This window comes from Tamandua tetradactyla, chromosome 13 (genome assembly GCF_023851605.1).
Source record: "Tamandua tetradactyla isolate mTamTet1 chromosome 13, mTamTet1.pri, whole genome shotgun sequence".
NCBI lineage: Eukaryota > Metazoa > Chordata > Mammalia > Pilosa > Myrmecophagidae > Tamandua > Tamandua tetradactyla.
Window position 1 is genome coordinate 5,423,070 of NC_135339.1, and position 17,686 is coordinate 5,440,755.

The following is a 17,686-nucleotide window of genomic DNA, read 5'->3' on the forward strand; positions in this document are numbered from 1 at the left end:
ATTGACTATATTTAGGTCAAGATATATAATATCTATCATATTTGAAAAGTGATTTAAATATTAAAAATATCCAGTAAATCATGTTGCTATACAATGATTCAACCAAAATCCCTGTAGCTCCCTGATGGTCTACTCACTGAGCAGTTATGTCCTTTCTTGTGAAAGCAATGACAGCTAGTGTTTTCCTACTGCGCCGGAGAAGAATCATGTAACTGATGTTTACAGGACCCAAATGGATGTCAGTTCCTGTCTCTCAAAATAAATGTACATTCCTGTTTATGTCATTGTGAATGTTTTAAACTTTGAAGATAAACAATATGATGATTTAAAAAAAAAGTATACAAAAATGACACATCTTTGCAACTCTAAAAAAAGTCATGAGTTAAAAAGAAATCACACAAAGGTAATAGGAGTTATACAGAGAAGGTGGGGTTTATCAAATGAATACGACTGCTGAATCATTAAACTGCTATCTTAGTCTCCAGTATCTTAAAGCAGCTAGAAGGAAAAACCAAAAATTGTGGAACTGTAACCCATACCAAACTCTAAAATCTGTTCTACAACTAATTGTTGTGCTGTGTATTGAAATTTATTGTTTTGTATATATGTTATTTTTCACAAAAAAGGAAAAAAAAATTTGATTGTGATGATAAAAAAGTATTTATTCCTCTAGCCTCCTATATTTCAGAGAAGCTATTAGGAAAAATCTGAGATGATGGTATGGTCACCCATGACAAATTCTGGGATCTGTCCTGTAACATCTTGTTGAAGAGTACTTTGAAAACTATTGCTTTTTTCTTTCTTTCCTTTGTATATATGTTATATTATACAATAAAAAAAAGCAAAAAAAAAAAAAAAACCCACAAGGAAAATTAGAAAATATTTTGAACTGACAGATTATGAAGAGAAAACTGGTGAGATAGTGCTAAGGCAGAACTCGGAGGGAAATTTATGGCTTTAATTAAATATATTAGCAAAAGAGACTAAAAGTCAATTATCAAAACTTTCATTACAAGAAAATGAAAAAGAGAACTGCAAATTAAGCCCATGAAAGTAAAAGGAAGAAAATGCAGCAAAAGAAATTAGTTGAAATAGAAAATAAATGGCCACAGGAAAAAATGAACAAAGAAGTTAGTTTTTGAAAAATAATAATGATAACCTCTTGGCAAGATTCATCCAATGTAAACAGAAAAGAAAAACATAAAGTGCCAATGTTAGCAATGAAAAAGAGGAATTCACTACAGACAGACCCTGAAGACAGTGAAAATAAAAGGACATTATGGACAATTTTAACCCAATAATTTGGCAATTTTAACAAAACAGGAAAATTCCTTTAAAATACAATTTACCAAAATAAATTTTAAAAATAAAACATATGAATATTCTTAACTCTATTAAAGAAAGTTAATTCATTATTCAACATCTTTCCACAAAGAAAACTCCAGACCTAGACTGTTTCACTTGTGGATTCTTCCAAACATTTAAGAAAGAAATAGCACTAACTATATACAAATTGATTCACAGAATAAAGGAGCTCATTGCAACTCAAGTTGAAGAGCAGCATAACCTTGAAAATATTAGTAACTTAAATCTAAAGATATAAAAAGGAAAATGTTAACCAAGAAAATGTTACTCTAAAAATGCAAGAGGGATTTTTATTTTTCAAATAAATCAATGTGCCACATTACAGAATATTTTTTATTAACTTAAATAATTTTCAATTTTTAAATTTCCCTTTCTATTTCCTATTTGGTAGAGCAACGCATTACTCTAAAATTAGATTTTCCAGATAGCTTTCTGCTATTTTTTTTAATTGGCATATCTTCACACACATATAGTCCATAGATGGTATACAATCAAAGGTTCACAATATCATCACATAGTTGTGTCTTCATCACCATGATCATTTTTGGAACATTTGCATCACTCCAGAAAAAGAAATAAAAAGAAAAAAGAAAAAACTCTTACATCCCATACCCATTTCCCCTCCTTGTCTTTGACCACTAATATTTTCATCTACCCAATTTATTTTACCCCTTACTCCCCCCCATATTTATTTATTATTCTATTTATTTTTTCTCAGCTGCCCATACCCTAGATAAAGGGGTATTCAGACACAAGGTTATTACAGCCACGCTGTAAAAGCTATATCATTATACAATCATCTTCAAGAATCAAGGCTATTGGAACATCGCTCAACAATTTCAGGTGCTTCCCTCCAGCCACTCCAATATACCATAAACTAAAAAGGGATTCTATACAATGCAAAAGAAGAATAACTTCCAGGATAATCCCTCCATTCTGTTTGAAGTCTCTCAAACACTTTGTCTCATTTCTCTCTTCCCATTTTTGATCAAGAAATCTTTCTCAATCCCTTGGTGGTGAGTACTGACTAACTGGGAGTTACATCCTTCATTACCAGGGAGAGTTACACCCCTGAGAGTCATGTTCCACATATGCAGGGGAAAGCAGTGAGTTTATCTGCTGAGCTGGCTTAGAGAGAGAGGCCATATCTGACCAATAAACGAGGTTCTCTGGGGTGACTCCTAAGCCTAATTCTAAGTAGGCTAAGCCTATCCTTTGCAGGAATAAGTTTCATAGGCTCGGCCTATTGATTTGTTTGTCGCCACTGCTTGTGAGAATACAGATATTCGCCAAATGGGGAAGTTGAGTATTTCCTCCTTTCTCCCGTCTCCCAAGGGGACTTTGCAAATACTTCTTTGTTCACTGCCCAAATCACTCAGGGATATATCAGGGCATCACACTAACCTGAACCAACCAACAAAATCTCATGCCCTAGTCAAAATTTCATGTACTATGGTGTTCAACTAAACTGACCACACAATTTAAAATAGGTAATATGCTATCGAAAATATAAATTTTGCAGCAAATAAACATCGCTCCCTTCGGTCTCACACAGAGGCTGAAGTTCTGGAATATGGATGATATCATCCTTTACCCCATTTTCTGATCTTAGTCCTATACAGATCAGCTTCCTTCGTATCTCTACTCAAAGTCTGATCCCTTTCACAACTTTTTAAACAATTCCTATATGGGGTACTGCTGACTTTCATAGCTTCAGAGCTCTAATTCTGAGTCCCAGGTGTCACCTAAATGCCAGGAGTTTCTGGGAATGACCAGGTTATATACAAACAGCTCTGTATCTCAAAATTTATAAATAACAGCTACACTTCCCGAATACATGTGATTGCTCTAAGAGCTTACAATCCAGGATCCTTTACAATATGCCCCAACCTGATAACCCCAGGTTTTCAACTTTAGTTCACCAAGTTTTTATATCATAATTAGCCCCTATGATTGAGGCATGATAATATTTGTCTTTTTATTCCTGACATTTCATTCACATACAGTCCTTAAGGTTCACTGTCCTAGTTGCATGCCTCAAAACTTCATTCCTTCTTGCAGCTACTCAGCAGTCTGTTCTCTCTATACACCACAGTTACCCCTTCCATTCCTCAGTTGTACTTTAGGCCACCTCCATTCATTGTGAATCACAAACACTGCCCCCACAAACACCAGCCTGCAAATGTTTATTCACTTCCTCCAGGTATAAACTGACCAACAGGGTTTCAGGATCCTATAGGAACCTCACTTCTAGCTTCCTATGGAACCGCCACACTGCCCTGCAAGGGACTGCACTCTGTTTCCCTACCAACAATGAATAGGTACAACTCTTACTCCACCTCTATATTCGTTTTTAACCAGTTTTATTTACATATCATACAATCCAATAAATATATAGGCATGACTTCGCCAAGAGGTGGACACAGCCCAAATGTCCATCAATGGATGAATGGCTAAACAAGGAATGGTATACATATGATGGAATATTATGCATCTGTACAACGGAATAAAGCACCATAAACTGTATGAAGAAATTTCATTTTCTTTCACAAAGAATCTACATCCCTCCCCCCATCCTCCTCCCTCACCTTTTGACATTTAGTTTTGGCATAATGCCTTTGTTAACATTCAGTGGAAGCATATTACAATGTTACTGTTGACTGCAGACCATAGCTTGCATTGACTATACTTCTTCCTCTATACTATGCATCTTCAACACCTTTCAATTTTCACATTTAATTGTTCTCCCTCATGCAAAAACATTTTTTATTTGTACATTTAATCACCATCATTGCCCACTCTAGGCATTCCTAAGTTATACCTTTTTAGTCTTTATCCTCTATCTTTCCTTCTGGTTTCATATGTGCCCTCAGCCCTTCTTCCTCAAGCATGCTCACATTCAGCTTCACTCAGTGTACTAATATTGTTGTGCTATAATCAGATATTATTGTGCTACCCATTTCTGAACTTTCACAATCAGTTCTCTTACACAATCTATATTCCATTAGCATTAAATGCCCAATCTCTACCCTATTTCTATCTCCTGATAACAAGTGTTCTTAACTTCAACTCTCAAAGTTTACTCACTAATGTTAGTTCATATTAGTGAGACCACACAGGATTTACCCTTTTGTTTCTGATTTCACTAATTTCACTCAGCATAATGTCCTCAAGTTCATCCACATTGTCAAATGCTTTTTCTGCATCAATTGAGATGATCATGTGTTTTTTTCTGCTTTGATATGTTGATATGGTTTATTACATTGATTTTCTTATGTTGAACCATCCTTGTATACCTGGAATAAATTGTCATGGTGTATAATTTGTTTAATGGGCTTGTGGAATCAATTTGGAACTATTTTCTTGAGAATTTTTGTATCTATATTCATTAAAGAGATTGGTCTGCAATTTCCTTTTATTATAATATCTTTGTCTGACTTTGGTATGAGGGTGATGCTCACTTGATAGAATGAGTTAGGTAGCTTTCCCTCCTCTTCTACTTTTTTTGAAGAGTTTGAGTTGGTTGTTCATACTGTTCTTACAAAGTTGTCCATTTCACCTATGTTGCCTAGTTTATTAGCATATAGATGCTTATAGTATACTCTCATTACCTCCTATACTACTGTGGGGTCAGTTGTTATGTCCCCTATTCCATTTCTGATTTTCTGCATCCCCTCTCTCTTTTTTTGGGCAACCTAGCTAAGGGTCCATCAATTTGATTGATTTTCTCAAAGAATCAACTTTTGGTTTTCTTGATACTCCCCATTGTTTTCATGTTCTCAATTTTATTTATTTCTGCTCTAATCTTTGTTGTTTCTTTCCTTTTTGCTTGCTTTGCGGTTAGCTTGTTCTTCTTTCTCTAGTTCTTCCAAGCAAACAGTTAATTCCTTAATTCTTGGCCCTTCTTTTTTTAATATAGGTATTTCAGGCAATAAATTTCCCTCTTACAACTGCTTTTGCCACATTCAATAAATTTTGATATGTTCTGTTTTCATTTCCATTTACCTCAAGATTTTTGCTGATTTATTTTAGTAATTTCTTCCTTGACCCACTGGTTGTTTTAAGAGTATGCTGTTTAGCCTCCATATATTTGTGAATTTTCTGGCTGTCTGCCTGTTACTGAGTTCCAATTTCATTCCCTTAGGATCTGAGAAAGTGTTGTGTACTGTTTCAAATTTTTTATATTTCTTGAGACTTGCTTTGTGACCCAGCATATGGTCAATCCTTGAGAATGATTAATGAGCACTTGAGAAATCTATGTATCCAGCTGTTGTGGGGTGTAATGTCCTGTAAATGTCTGTTAAATCTAGTTCACTTATCTTATTATTCAAATTCTCTGTTTCTTTACTAATCCTCTGTCTAGATGTACCATTAATGAGACTGGGGAACTGAAGTCTCTAATTATTATGATAGAGGTGTCTATTTCTCCAATCAGTGTTGTCAGTGTTTGCTTCAGGTATTTTGGAGCACTCTGACTCCGTGCATAATTATTAACGATTATTCTCTCTTCTTGTTGAATTGTTCCTTTTATTAATACATAGTGTCCTTCTTTGACTCTTTCATTTTACATTTGAAGTCTAATTTGTCAGCTATTAGTATCCTCTTTTCTGATTATTGTTGCATGAAGTATCTTTTCCCAACCATTCACTTTCAACCTATTTTTGTCCTTGGGTCTAAAATGAGCTCCTATAGACAGCATATAGATGGGTTCTGTTTTTTAATCCATTCTGCCAGTCTGTGTCTTTTGATTGGGTAGTTTAATCCATTGACATTTAAGGTTTTTACTGTAAATGCTGTACTTTCTTCTACCATTTTGTCTTTTGGATTTTATATGTCATGGCTAATTTCTTTTTGTCTTTTTATCTTTACTGATAGTCTTTATTTCAACTCTTCTCCAGACCTCTCTCTTCAGCATTTTCCTACCTGCCTGCAGTGCTCCTTTTAGTATTTCTAACAGAGCCGGTCTCCTACTCACAAGTTCTCTGACTGTTTGTGCCTGAAATTATTTTAATCTCCCTGTCATTTTTGAAGGACAATTTTGTTGGGTATGAAATTTTTGGTTGGCAATATTTCTCTTTTAGAATCTTAAATACATCATACCACTGCCTTCTTGCCTTCTTGGCTTCTGCTGAGAAAACCACACACAGTCTTATTTGGCTTCTCTTGCATGTGATGGATTGTTTTTCTCTTACTGCCTTCAAAATTCTCTCTTTGTCTTTGACATTTGACAATGTGATTAGTAAGTGTCTTGGAGTATGTCTATTTGGATATATTCTGTTTGGGGTACACTGCAATTCTTGAATCTGTAATTTTAGTTCCTCCATAAGAGTAGGAAATTTTCAATGATTATTTCCTCCAGTAGTTTTTCTCCTGTTTTCCTTTTTCTTCTCTTTCTGGGACACCCACAACATGTATATTCATGTGTTTCATGTTGTTATTCAATTCCCTGAGATCCTGCTCATATTTTTTCCATTCTTTTCCCTATATTTTCTTTTGTGAGATGGAATTCAGGTGTTCAGTCCTCAAGTTCACTAATTCTTTCTTCTACCTCTTCAAATCTATTGTTGCAGGCTTCTGTTTTTTTTTTTTTCCATCTCTTCTATTGTGCCTTTCATTTCTATAAATTCTGTGATTTGTTTTATCAAATTTTCAATTTTTCTTTCTGTTCACCCAATGTCTGCTTTATATCCTCCTTCAACTCACTGATTTGATTTTTGATGAGTCTTTCCATGACTGTTCGAACATCCTGAATGAGTTGTTTCAACTACTATGTGTGGTTTTTAAAAAAACATATTTATTTGTATAATACAGCATATATTCAAAGAAAAGAGCAATAGTTTTCAAAGCATTCTTCAAGAAGTAGATACATGACAGATCCCAAAGTTTATCATTGACTACAATACCATCATTTCAGATTTTTCCTTCTAGCTGCTCCAGAATATAGGAAGCTAGAAAAAAAAAATTTTTATCAACAGAATTGACTTTTTTTTCCTTAATACTGAAAAATAACATATATACAAAAAGCACTAAATTTCAAAGCACTGCACAACAAATAGCTGTAGAACAGATTTCAGAGTTTGTTATGGGTTACAGTTCCACGATTTTCAGTTTTTACTTGTAGGTGCTCTAAGATACCAGAGACTAATAGAAATACCAATTTAATGACTCAGCAGTCATATTCATTTGTTAAACCCTACCTTCTCTGCATAACTCCATCATCACCTTTGATCTTTCTATCCCACTCTTTAGGGGAATTTGGACTATCACAATTCTAACATTTTCACGTTGGAAGAGGATGTCAATGATATAGGGTAGGGAGATGAAACTTTCTGATGTTCTGGAGGAGCTGGGCCCTCAAAGTTTCAGGACTTATCTGGTCCAAGGACCCATCTGGAGGTTGTAGATTTCAGAAAGTTGACCTAGTGCATGGAAACTTTGTAGGCTCTTATATATTGCTCTAGGTGTTCTTTAGGATTGGCTGGAATGGTTTTGGTTGGGGTCTGGTAAGTTGTGACACATAGCTATGTCTAACTGAAGTTTGAGTTAGAGTGACCTCGAGTATCCTCTCAACACTATATAAGCTCTCTCAGCCACTGATATTTTATTAGTTACACTTCTTTTCCACATTTAGTTAGTATGGAATTGTTGATCCCACAATGCCAGGGCCAGACTCATTCCTGGGAGTCATCTCCCATGCTGCCAGGGAGACTTTCACTGCTGGATGTCATGTCCCATATAGCAAGAAGGGAATGATTTCACTTGCAGAATTTGGCTTACAGTATCAGTGGCTGAGAGAGCTTATATAGTGTCGAGAGGATACTTGAGGTCACTCTAACTCAAGCTTCAGTTAGACATAGCTACATCACAACTTGCCAGACCCCAACCAAAACCATTCCAGCCAATCCTAAAGAACACCTAGAGCAATATATAAGATAGTACAAAGTTTCCATGCACTAGGTCAACTTCCTGAAATCTGAGCAACAAAAGAGGTCCTCCAACAGTAACTCTTAGGCATACTTATAGGTAGGCTAAGCTTCTCCGCTACCTACAAAAGCATCATAAGAGTAAGCCTCAAGATCAAGGGCTTGGCCTATTGATTTTGGTGTCCCTGATGCTTGACATCGTAGCAGGATTCCCTAATGGTAAAGTTTAATAGTTTCATATTTTTTCTCCCATCCCTCAAGGGACTTTGCCAATACTTTCTGATTATCTGCTTAATATATTCTAGAATGTATCCAGGCATTACATTAGGCTATACAGGATTAAAGGCCCACATTCTTATTCTGGGCTCCCTGTGTTTCAATTGTTCAAATGAGCTATGCAGACAGGCTGAGTTAGATTATGTGCTACAGAAAATTCATGTTCCAGACAAAATAAACTTTTCTTCCTTTGGCCTCAAAGAGTAGGTGTAGTTCTAAAATATAGACAATATCTTCTTTACCTTGTGTTCTGAATTACCTTAATCCCAACCTGATCAACTTTGTTCTTATCTCTAAAAACCATGTTACAGATATATAAAACAGCCTCTCAAAATCCAAAAATAATTACCACTCCAGTCTAACTGTGTCTGCTATAAGAGCTTACAATCTATGTTCCTGCTTTCTTATAAGCATTTTCTAAAGTAGACCATACAATAATTATTCTGCTTCTGGATTATTTTGCCTGACTAAATGTCCCGTAAGTTCATTCAGATCATTGCATGCCTCATGACTTTGTTCCTTTTCATGTAGCAGCACAATATTTGATCATATGCATACACCATTGTTCGCCAATCTACTTCTCAGTCAGTGCATCCTTCAGCCACCTTTACCATGGTCATAAAGGTGGAGACATACAGTATCTAACTTTTGGGTCTGGCTCATTTCACTCAGCATTTTGTCCTTAAGGCTCATCCATCTTGTCATGTGCTTCAGGATGTCATTTTGTCTTACTGTGACATAATATTCCATCATATGTATATACCACATCTTGTTAATCCACTCATTTATTAATGAGCTTCCAGATTGTCACCATTCCTTGACGACTGAAAAATGCTGCCATGAACATCAGTGTGCAATTGTCTGTTTCTGTTACAGTTTTCAGCTCTTCTGGGTATATACCAAGTAGTGTTACGGCTGGTCATAGAGCAACTCAATATTTAGTTTCCTAAGGGACTGCCACACTGTCTTCCATAGTGGCTGTACCATTATATATTCCCACCAGCAGTGCATAAGTATCCCATTTTCTCCAAAACTTTCCCAACATTTATAGCTTCCTGTTTGTTTAAGAGCAGTCATTCTTATAGGTGTGAGGTGGTATCTCATTGTAGTCTTGATCTGCACTTCCCTTATAGCTACTGAAAATGAGCACCTCTACATGTGCTTTGGAGCCATCTGTATTTGTTCTTCAGAAAAATGCCTATTCATATCTTTAGCCCATTTTATAACAGGGTTGTTTGTTCTGCTGTTGTTGAGTTCTAAGTTTTCTTTATGTAACAGGATATCAAACCTTTGTCCAATGTGTGACTTCTAAATGTTATCTCCCATTGAGTTGGCTGCCTCCTCAATTTTTTTGACAGTTTTTTGAGGTGCAGAAGCATTTGATTTTGAGGAGTTCCCATTTATCTGTTTTTTTCTTTTGCAGCTTGTGAATGGGGTATAAAGTTTAGAAAGCTACCTCGTACTACTAAGTCTTGAAGATGTTTCCCTATATTTTCTTCTAGAAGTTTTATGGTGCTAGCTCTTACATTTAGGTGTTTGAGCCACTTGGAGTTAATTTTTGTATAGGTTGTAAGGTAAGGGCCCTCTTTTATTGTTTTTGCTATTGACATCCAGTTCTCCCGTGCCCATTTATTGAAAAAACTATTTTGTCCTTTTGGGGCCTTGTCAAAAATCAGTTGACCATAGATTTGGTGAACTATTTCTGCACTCTCAATTGAATTCCATTACTTCTATCTCTGGCCAGTACCATGCTGTTTTGACCATTATGGCTTTATAATAAGTTTCAAAGTCAGAAAGTGTTAATCCTCCCACTTCATTTTTATTTTTTATGATGCTTTTTGCTATTCAAGGTCTCTTTCCCTTCCAGATAAATTTGGCAACTAGTTTCTCCAAGTCTTCAAAGTAGGTTGTTGGAATTTTTATTGGTACTGTGTTGAATCTGTAGATCAATTTGGATAGAATTGACATCTTAACTATATTTAACTTTCCTACCCATGAGCAGTAAATGTCTTTCCACCTATTTAGATCTTGTTCTATTTCTTTTAACAATGCTATGTAGTTTTCTGGGTACAAGCCCTTTACGTCCCTAGTTAAGTTCATTCCTAAATACTTGATTCTTTTCGTTGCTATTTTGAACCGATTTTTTTCCTTAATTGACTCCTCAGTTAGGTCATTGCTTGTGTATAGAAACATTACTGATGTTTGCACATTAATCTTATATTCCGCCACCTTGCTGAATTTTATTAGCTCAAATAACTATGCTATTGATTTCTCAGAATTTTCCAAGCATAGTATCACATCAACTGCAAATAATGGAAGTTTTACTTCGTCCTTTCCAATTTGGGTGCCTTTGATTTCTTCATCTTGCCTGACTGCTCCAGCTAGAACTTCTAGCACAATATTGAATAACAGTTGTGACAGTGGGCATCCTTGTCTCATTCCTGATTAAAGGGAAGCTTTCAGTCTCTCACCCTTGAGTACACTGGTGGCTATCGGTTTTTCATATATGCTCTTTACCATGCTGAAGTAGTTTCCTTTGATTCCTACCTTTTGAAATGTTTTTACCAGAAAAGGATATAGGTATTTTTGTCTAATGCTTTTTGAGCATCAATCGAGATGATCATTTGATTTTTCCCTTTTGATTTGTTAATGTGCTGTATTACATTAATTAATTTTCTTTGACTGAACAATCCTTGCATTCCTAGTATAAACTCCACTTGGTTGTGGTGTATATAATTCTTTTAATTTGTTGTTGGATTTGATTTGCTAGTATTTTGTTGGGAATTTTTACATCTAAGATCATTAAGGAGATTGGCCTATAGTTTTCCTTTCTTATAGCATCTTTACCTGGTTTGGGTATTAAAATATCAGCTTCATAAAATGAATAGGTAGAGTTGCTTTTTCCTCAATTTTTTGGAAATGTGTGAGCAGGATTGGTGTTAGCTCTTTCTGGCATGTTTGACTAAATTCCCTTGTGAAGATTTCTGGCCCTGGGCTTATCTTACAAGGAAGATTTTTGATGACTGATTGAATCTCTTTATTTATGACTGATTTGTTTAGATCTTCTGTTTCTTCCTGAGTCACTGTAGCTTGTGTGTTTCTGGAATTTGTCCATTTCACCTAAGTTGTCTAGTTTGTTGACATATAGTTGTTCATGGTATCCTCTTCTGATTTCTTCAGGGTCTATGGTAATGCACCCCTTCTCATTTCTGATTTTATTTGCATCCTTTTTCTTTTTTTTTTTTCTTTGTCAGTCTTGATAGTGGCTCATCAATTTTATGGATTTTCTCAAAGAACGAACGAACTTTTGGTTTTATTAATTCTTTTTCTATTGTTCTTTTGTCCTCCCATTCATTTAACTCTAGTCTTTGTTATTTCTCTTCTTCTATTTGCTTTGGGGTTAGTTTGCTGTTCTTTCTTAAATTCCTCCAGGTCAGCAGTTAAGTACTCAATTTTTTCCCACTCTTGTTTTTTAGTATAGGCCTCTAGGGTGATAAATGTCCCTCTCAGCACAGCTTTTGCTGCATGTGTACCTGCTTTGAAGTTTTAGTTTGTCCTTTGAGCCATATCTTCAATTTTCCTAGAATGCCTCAATTTTTTGCGGGCATCTGGGCATTTGATTTCCTTAATTAGTTTATTCCAGAGGTTGTTTTCACTCTTACACCTAGAATTTTCTTGCTGGACGACTTTGTTTTCTATCTGTCCTTTAACATTAAGTTTAACTTATTCTAGACCTCTAGCATAGGTTACATTTAACTGGATCAGAATTTTTCAGTTCTTCTTTTTCTATTTCTTACCCTGCCTATATGGAGACTTTTTTTTTTTTTTTGAGTAGGAGTAGGTTCTCCTCAGATATTGTAGACCCCAGTCAGATATTCCCAGACCAGACAGGCACACATCTCCAGAAGAAAGAGTAGTCAGCATCAGTTTTCCCTGAGGGTGAGAACCAACAGTTGTCAGGCTTTCCTATAATGCCTCTAGACTCTCTGTTTTTCCTATCCTGCCCCATGTGTGGCACTTGTCTGCCCATGGCTTCCCACCAGCTTATGGTGATGTGGTTCCTTTAATTTCAGCAGATTCTCCCTGAAAGGGGCATGGTTGAGACAGAGGAGAAGCAGTAGGTGGGCTTTAAATGCTTGTTTTCCAGCCCCTGGGACCTGAATTCCTAGGAGGAGGGATTCCACTTGAGCTCAGTACTACTTTTCTCTTAGGGAAGGTACAGCCTTTAGGGAATTAACTCCTTTCAACTAATTATTTTGTCTCTCAGACAAGCTTAATTCAACCCTTGCCTGGGGCAGTGCTAGAGCCCGAGAATACTTCAAGTTCTATTTAATGAGTTGTTAAGGAATAAGAAAAAAAAGCCTTTCAGAGTCAAATGCCTGCTCCTTGGGTGTGTCAATCAAGAACTTAGTTGGTACATGGCTCTACGTATTGCCAGGTTCTATGTGCCCCCTTCATTGGGGGTCCAGCCCTTTTCTAGTATTTTGTGTAACCTCTCTCAAAAAGCCTCTGTTTTGTTTGTTTTCCATCATCCCTGCCCCCTTTCTGCTGGGTCAAAAACTCCTAGTTCCTTTAGTGCTTATTCCAGTTTTATCTGTGCTGGGGTCTGTTTTCAGTAGTCAAAATTTGTTAATTAATTCCACAATTGGAGCTTGGTTGAGGTAAGCCCTTGCTCCTAGTAAAGTCTGCTTCCTTTCCCCTTGAGGAACCAGCCTACTGTGCCCATGGGGGAGGGCACCAGCCTCCAGGGCTTGGGGTATTTACAGTTCTGAGTGGGATCTTAGCTTTTCCACCTGGTCCAAGCTGGTTTATGGTGTTTGCCCAGTCACTGGTGTTCCCCCACTAGCTCTTCTGTACCCTACCTGGCTATTTACTAACTGCTCTGGAGGACAAACCAAATTCCATACTTCACTATGCTGCCATCTTGCCCCACCTCCTCTGTTATTTATTTCTAATTTGATTCCACTGTGATCAGAGAGCATGTTTTATATTATTTGAATCTTTAAAACTTTATTAGGACTTGTTTAATGGCCCATAATATAGTCAATCTTAATAAATATTCTGTGTGCACTTGAAAAGAACGTATATTTCTGTTGTCAGGTGGAGCATTTTATAAATGCCACTTGGGAAAACTAGTGTTGTGCAGGTCTTTTATATCCTTTCTGGTTTTCTGACTAATCTGTCAGAAATTTATAGAGTTGGGGGGGTGCTGAAATCTTCAAATGGAAATATGGATTTGTCTGTTTTTCTTTGAAGATTCTGCTTCATATATCCTTAAGTTCTGTTCTTATTAGGTACATTTAAGACTGTGGGGAAGGTTTATTTTTTAGATAGTGCTGGGACACTTGTTCTCCATGTAAGAAAAAAACAGATCTTGATCCTACTTCAGATTAAGCAAAAATTAATAATAATAATAATAATAATCAGTTCAGATAGACAGAAAATTGTACTGTAAATTTTAAAATCTTGGTTGCTGTTGAACACAAAACTGTAAACCAAATTTTATAGTTTGTTTACCTAAGTATTTAGAACTGCAGATTATCTCTCAACATTCCTATTGTTGTCAGTTTTATGGATAACATTCTTAGGTACAAGTATCTAAATGTAACTTTCCATAAACAGAGAATTGTTACACCTCTGTTAAAAACCTGCATTTGAAGATACAAGATACCTTCTAATCCTGAATAAGGTGTTCATGTTGGGCTTTTATGTTACCTAATAACATTTCACCAATTTCATGCATCATATCATGTTTAAAGCTAATTTGCCTGACCAACTGTACCTAACCAATGACAAAACTTTTTTAAACAAATTTGATTTAAAAAAAACGCTCATCTATTCCATAAAGTCACCTATATTCTTAGTTGCATTAATTTTTAAAACTTAAGAATTATATGGCTATCTTTACCTTCCAGGTATCAAAACAATTAAAAACCCGACTATTATAATTATCTATAAGCTACAATAATGTGAGCTTTAAAGAGCTTCTGAAGAATATTTGAAGTTAAATTTGGCATTTTTGTTGTAAAAAAACGGTACTAAACCTGTAATAGGTATACTTCTAAGCATACCTCTGTAAATTCTGAATTCTAGATTGGTTTGCTGTAGTTAATAATGGACTATTTGAATTCACACAGGCCTTGAGGCCTTGCTGAATAATTAGGCTCTACAAAAGAGAGATTAGAAATGTGATAATTCTTTAGATCATTGTTATTTATTCAAAGCTAGTATTATTTTCTTAGACAATGATAAATGTAAGAAGTTGAGTCTGAAGAATAATTTTTTATAACCAACATTATTCAGTAATGGACTTTAAGAATAATGAAAGGTGTATTAGTTAGGGTTCTTTAGAGAAACAGAATCAACAGGGAACACTCGCAAATGTAAAATTTATAAAAGTGTCTCACATGACCATGGGAACACACAGTCCCAGATCCACAGGGCAGGCCATGATGCCAATGATTCTGATGGAGGGTCTGGACAAACTCCCCTGGAGAGGCTCGCCAGCCAAAGCAAGAAGGAAGAGAGCGTTTCTCTTCTGAATCCTCCTTTAAAGGCTTCCAGTGACTAGACTGAGCATGAGAAGATACTCCCCTTGGCTGATTACAAATGGAATCAGCTGTGGATGCAGCTGACATGCTCATGATTTAATTCTATGAAATGTCCTCATTGCAATAGACAGGTCAGCACTTGCCCAACCAAACAGGTACCACCACTTGGCCAAGTTCACACATGAACCTGACCATGACAAAAGGTATTACACAAATTTTAGGAATTTCATTAAGCTCTACATAAGATCAGTAAACACCAGAGTTAACTATGCATGTATTTTTCCCTAATATAATATTAAAAAGAATTTATTTACTACTGTATTTTTATTTAAATGCTTGCAAGGAACAAAGTTTCTACTCACTAAATTCAAATGTACTTCTTTATATGATTTAAAATTTGCGGTATGAAATAAATTTCAAAAGGTTTTTTTAGAATTTTTAATGTAAACAACAAACATACATACAGTCTTGACATACAAACATTGTATACATGGTATACAATCAGTGGCTCACAATATCATCACATAGTTGTGTATCCATCACCTTGATGTTTTTCTTGAACATCTGCACCTCTCCAGCAAAAGAAATAAAAAAGAAAAAAGAAAAAACTCAAACATGCCATATCCCTTACCCCTCCCTCTAACTGACCACTATTTAAAAGTTTTTTAAAAACCTAAAATAAATGTACTTCCAATAAAGAATCAAGAAAAAAAAATCATGATGAAATATCACTACACACCCACCAGAATGGCTAAAATTGGAAAGGATGATAACATCAAGTGTTGACAAAGATGTGGCACAAACTGAAACCTCATGTTGCTAATGGAGTGTAAATTGGCTCAAATACTCTGCAAAATTGTTTGACATAACTACTGAAGGTAAACAGATTCTTACCCTTTGACTTTGTGAGTCTGTTCCTAGAAAGAAGTGCCTAGATCCAACAAAGACATGTGTAAAAATGTTCAAAGTAACTGTATTGATAAAAGCCAAAACTGGAAACAATCCAAATAACTATCAAGAGAGAAACAAAATGAAGTTTAGCAATAAGATGGAATAGTACAGGGTTGTGTGATGGTGCGTTATGGCAGAATTCTCACTTGCCATGTCAGAGACCGGGATTTGGTTCCCAGTGCCTGCCCATGTTAAAAAAAAAAAAAAAAAAAGAATAGTACAAAGGAATAAAAAGAGGATGAACTGATACTTCTGTGCACTACAGATGAGTCCACAAAATATTATGTTGAACAACAAGAGTGCCACAAGTATACATTCTCTATGATTCCATTTATACAACATTCAAGAACAAGCAAAACTTCATGGTGACAAGTATCAGAATAGTAGTTAAATCTGGGAGTGGGGAAAGGGAGGTTTTGACAGGGAAGGGTTATGAGGGAACCTCATAGCTCTATGAGTGCATACCATGTTATATGTTTGCATTATGTTTGAATTAAGAAAAGGGGAGGAGGGAACCACTGAGAAAGTGAAAAGAAAAGTCATAAAGCAAGAATATATTTTAAAAATCCAAAAACACCAATAAGCAAGACTTACAACCCAACAGAAAAAAAAAAACTCAACAGCAAAAGACTCGAACAAGTATTTTAACCAAAAAAAATATCTACATAGCCAACAATGCAATGAACATTCTCCAACTTCACTAGTCTTAGGGCAAAACTGAAAAAGATGATTCACACCATATACTGGCAAGAACTTCGGTGATATCCAACTCCCATTCTTTGCCGGCAAGAAAGTAAATTGGTTCAATCACTTTGGAAAACTGACAATAACTACTAAAGCTGAACATATCAACTCCTTACCAATCCATGACAGGGAACGGGAGATAGCTATAGTAAATACATATTAACAGGACATCTTAAATAGTAATAACTGCAAGATTAGGTTAGGCTACATTTTATTATCTTTTTTAACTCTAACGCTATGAAATTTTAAAAAATTAGGAATTAAGAGTAGTCATTTTTGATATGTTACTGGTCTAAACATCTATTTATCCCTTTTAATATCTCAACAAATAATTGGGCTAAAAGCTTGAAATGAGTAATATTTTATAAATAACTTGTTTTCACAATTACCAACAGACCTCCTTGCTGTGAGCCCTGTTGGGGTGACTAGAAAAAAAGGTCTAACCAAATGCCAACAATATTACCTTTTTGCTGAGATTCATGTTCTCCATCTTAGCCTTCAACAGCTTCATCTTATTCATTGTTATCGAATTTTCAATGATCTGCTGCCCAGAAGGAGAAGGTTCAATTTCTTCATCCTCATCTATATACAGATTATACACAGAACCACCACTGCAAAGAAAATAATAACTTTTACTGAAATGTCTGATACCTACTTAGTGATTAAAAACACTCAGTGCCAAAAGAAACTACAGATACTTCTAATGACAAAATAAATTGATTGCTTAAACATAATGAAAAGAAATTTTATTTCAAAACATGTATTTCTCAGAAGAAAAAAAATTAAATGGGGATAAACACTAAGATCTAGCTTTAGAAAATCTGGTACAGCTACAAGGCAAACAGCAAGAGAACATTCTAATAGAATTCTATAAAT

General features: G+C 35.5%; 1 protein-coding gene across 5 annotated transcripts in view; it reads right to left on the reverse strand.

The window, feature by feature from the left end:
* ZFAND4 (zinc finger AN1-type containing 4) overlaps positions 1-17,686 on the reverse strand; it is a 90,906-nt gene that overhangs the window by 28,174 nt on the left and 45,046 nt on the right. For all 5 annotated transcript variants that reach the window (XR_013161348.1, XM_077124591.1, XM_077124590.1 and 2 more), the window contains one exon: positions 17,274-17,421. Coding sequence is in view for 4 of the 5 variants with exons in the window: in XM_077124591.1 (XP_076980706.1) it covers positions 17,274-17,421 (148 nt within the window). In the remaining variant the exon portion in view is untranslated. The remainder of the gene's footprint in view (positions 1-17,273; positions 17,422-17,686) is intronic.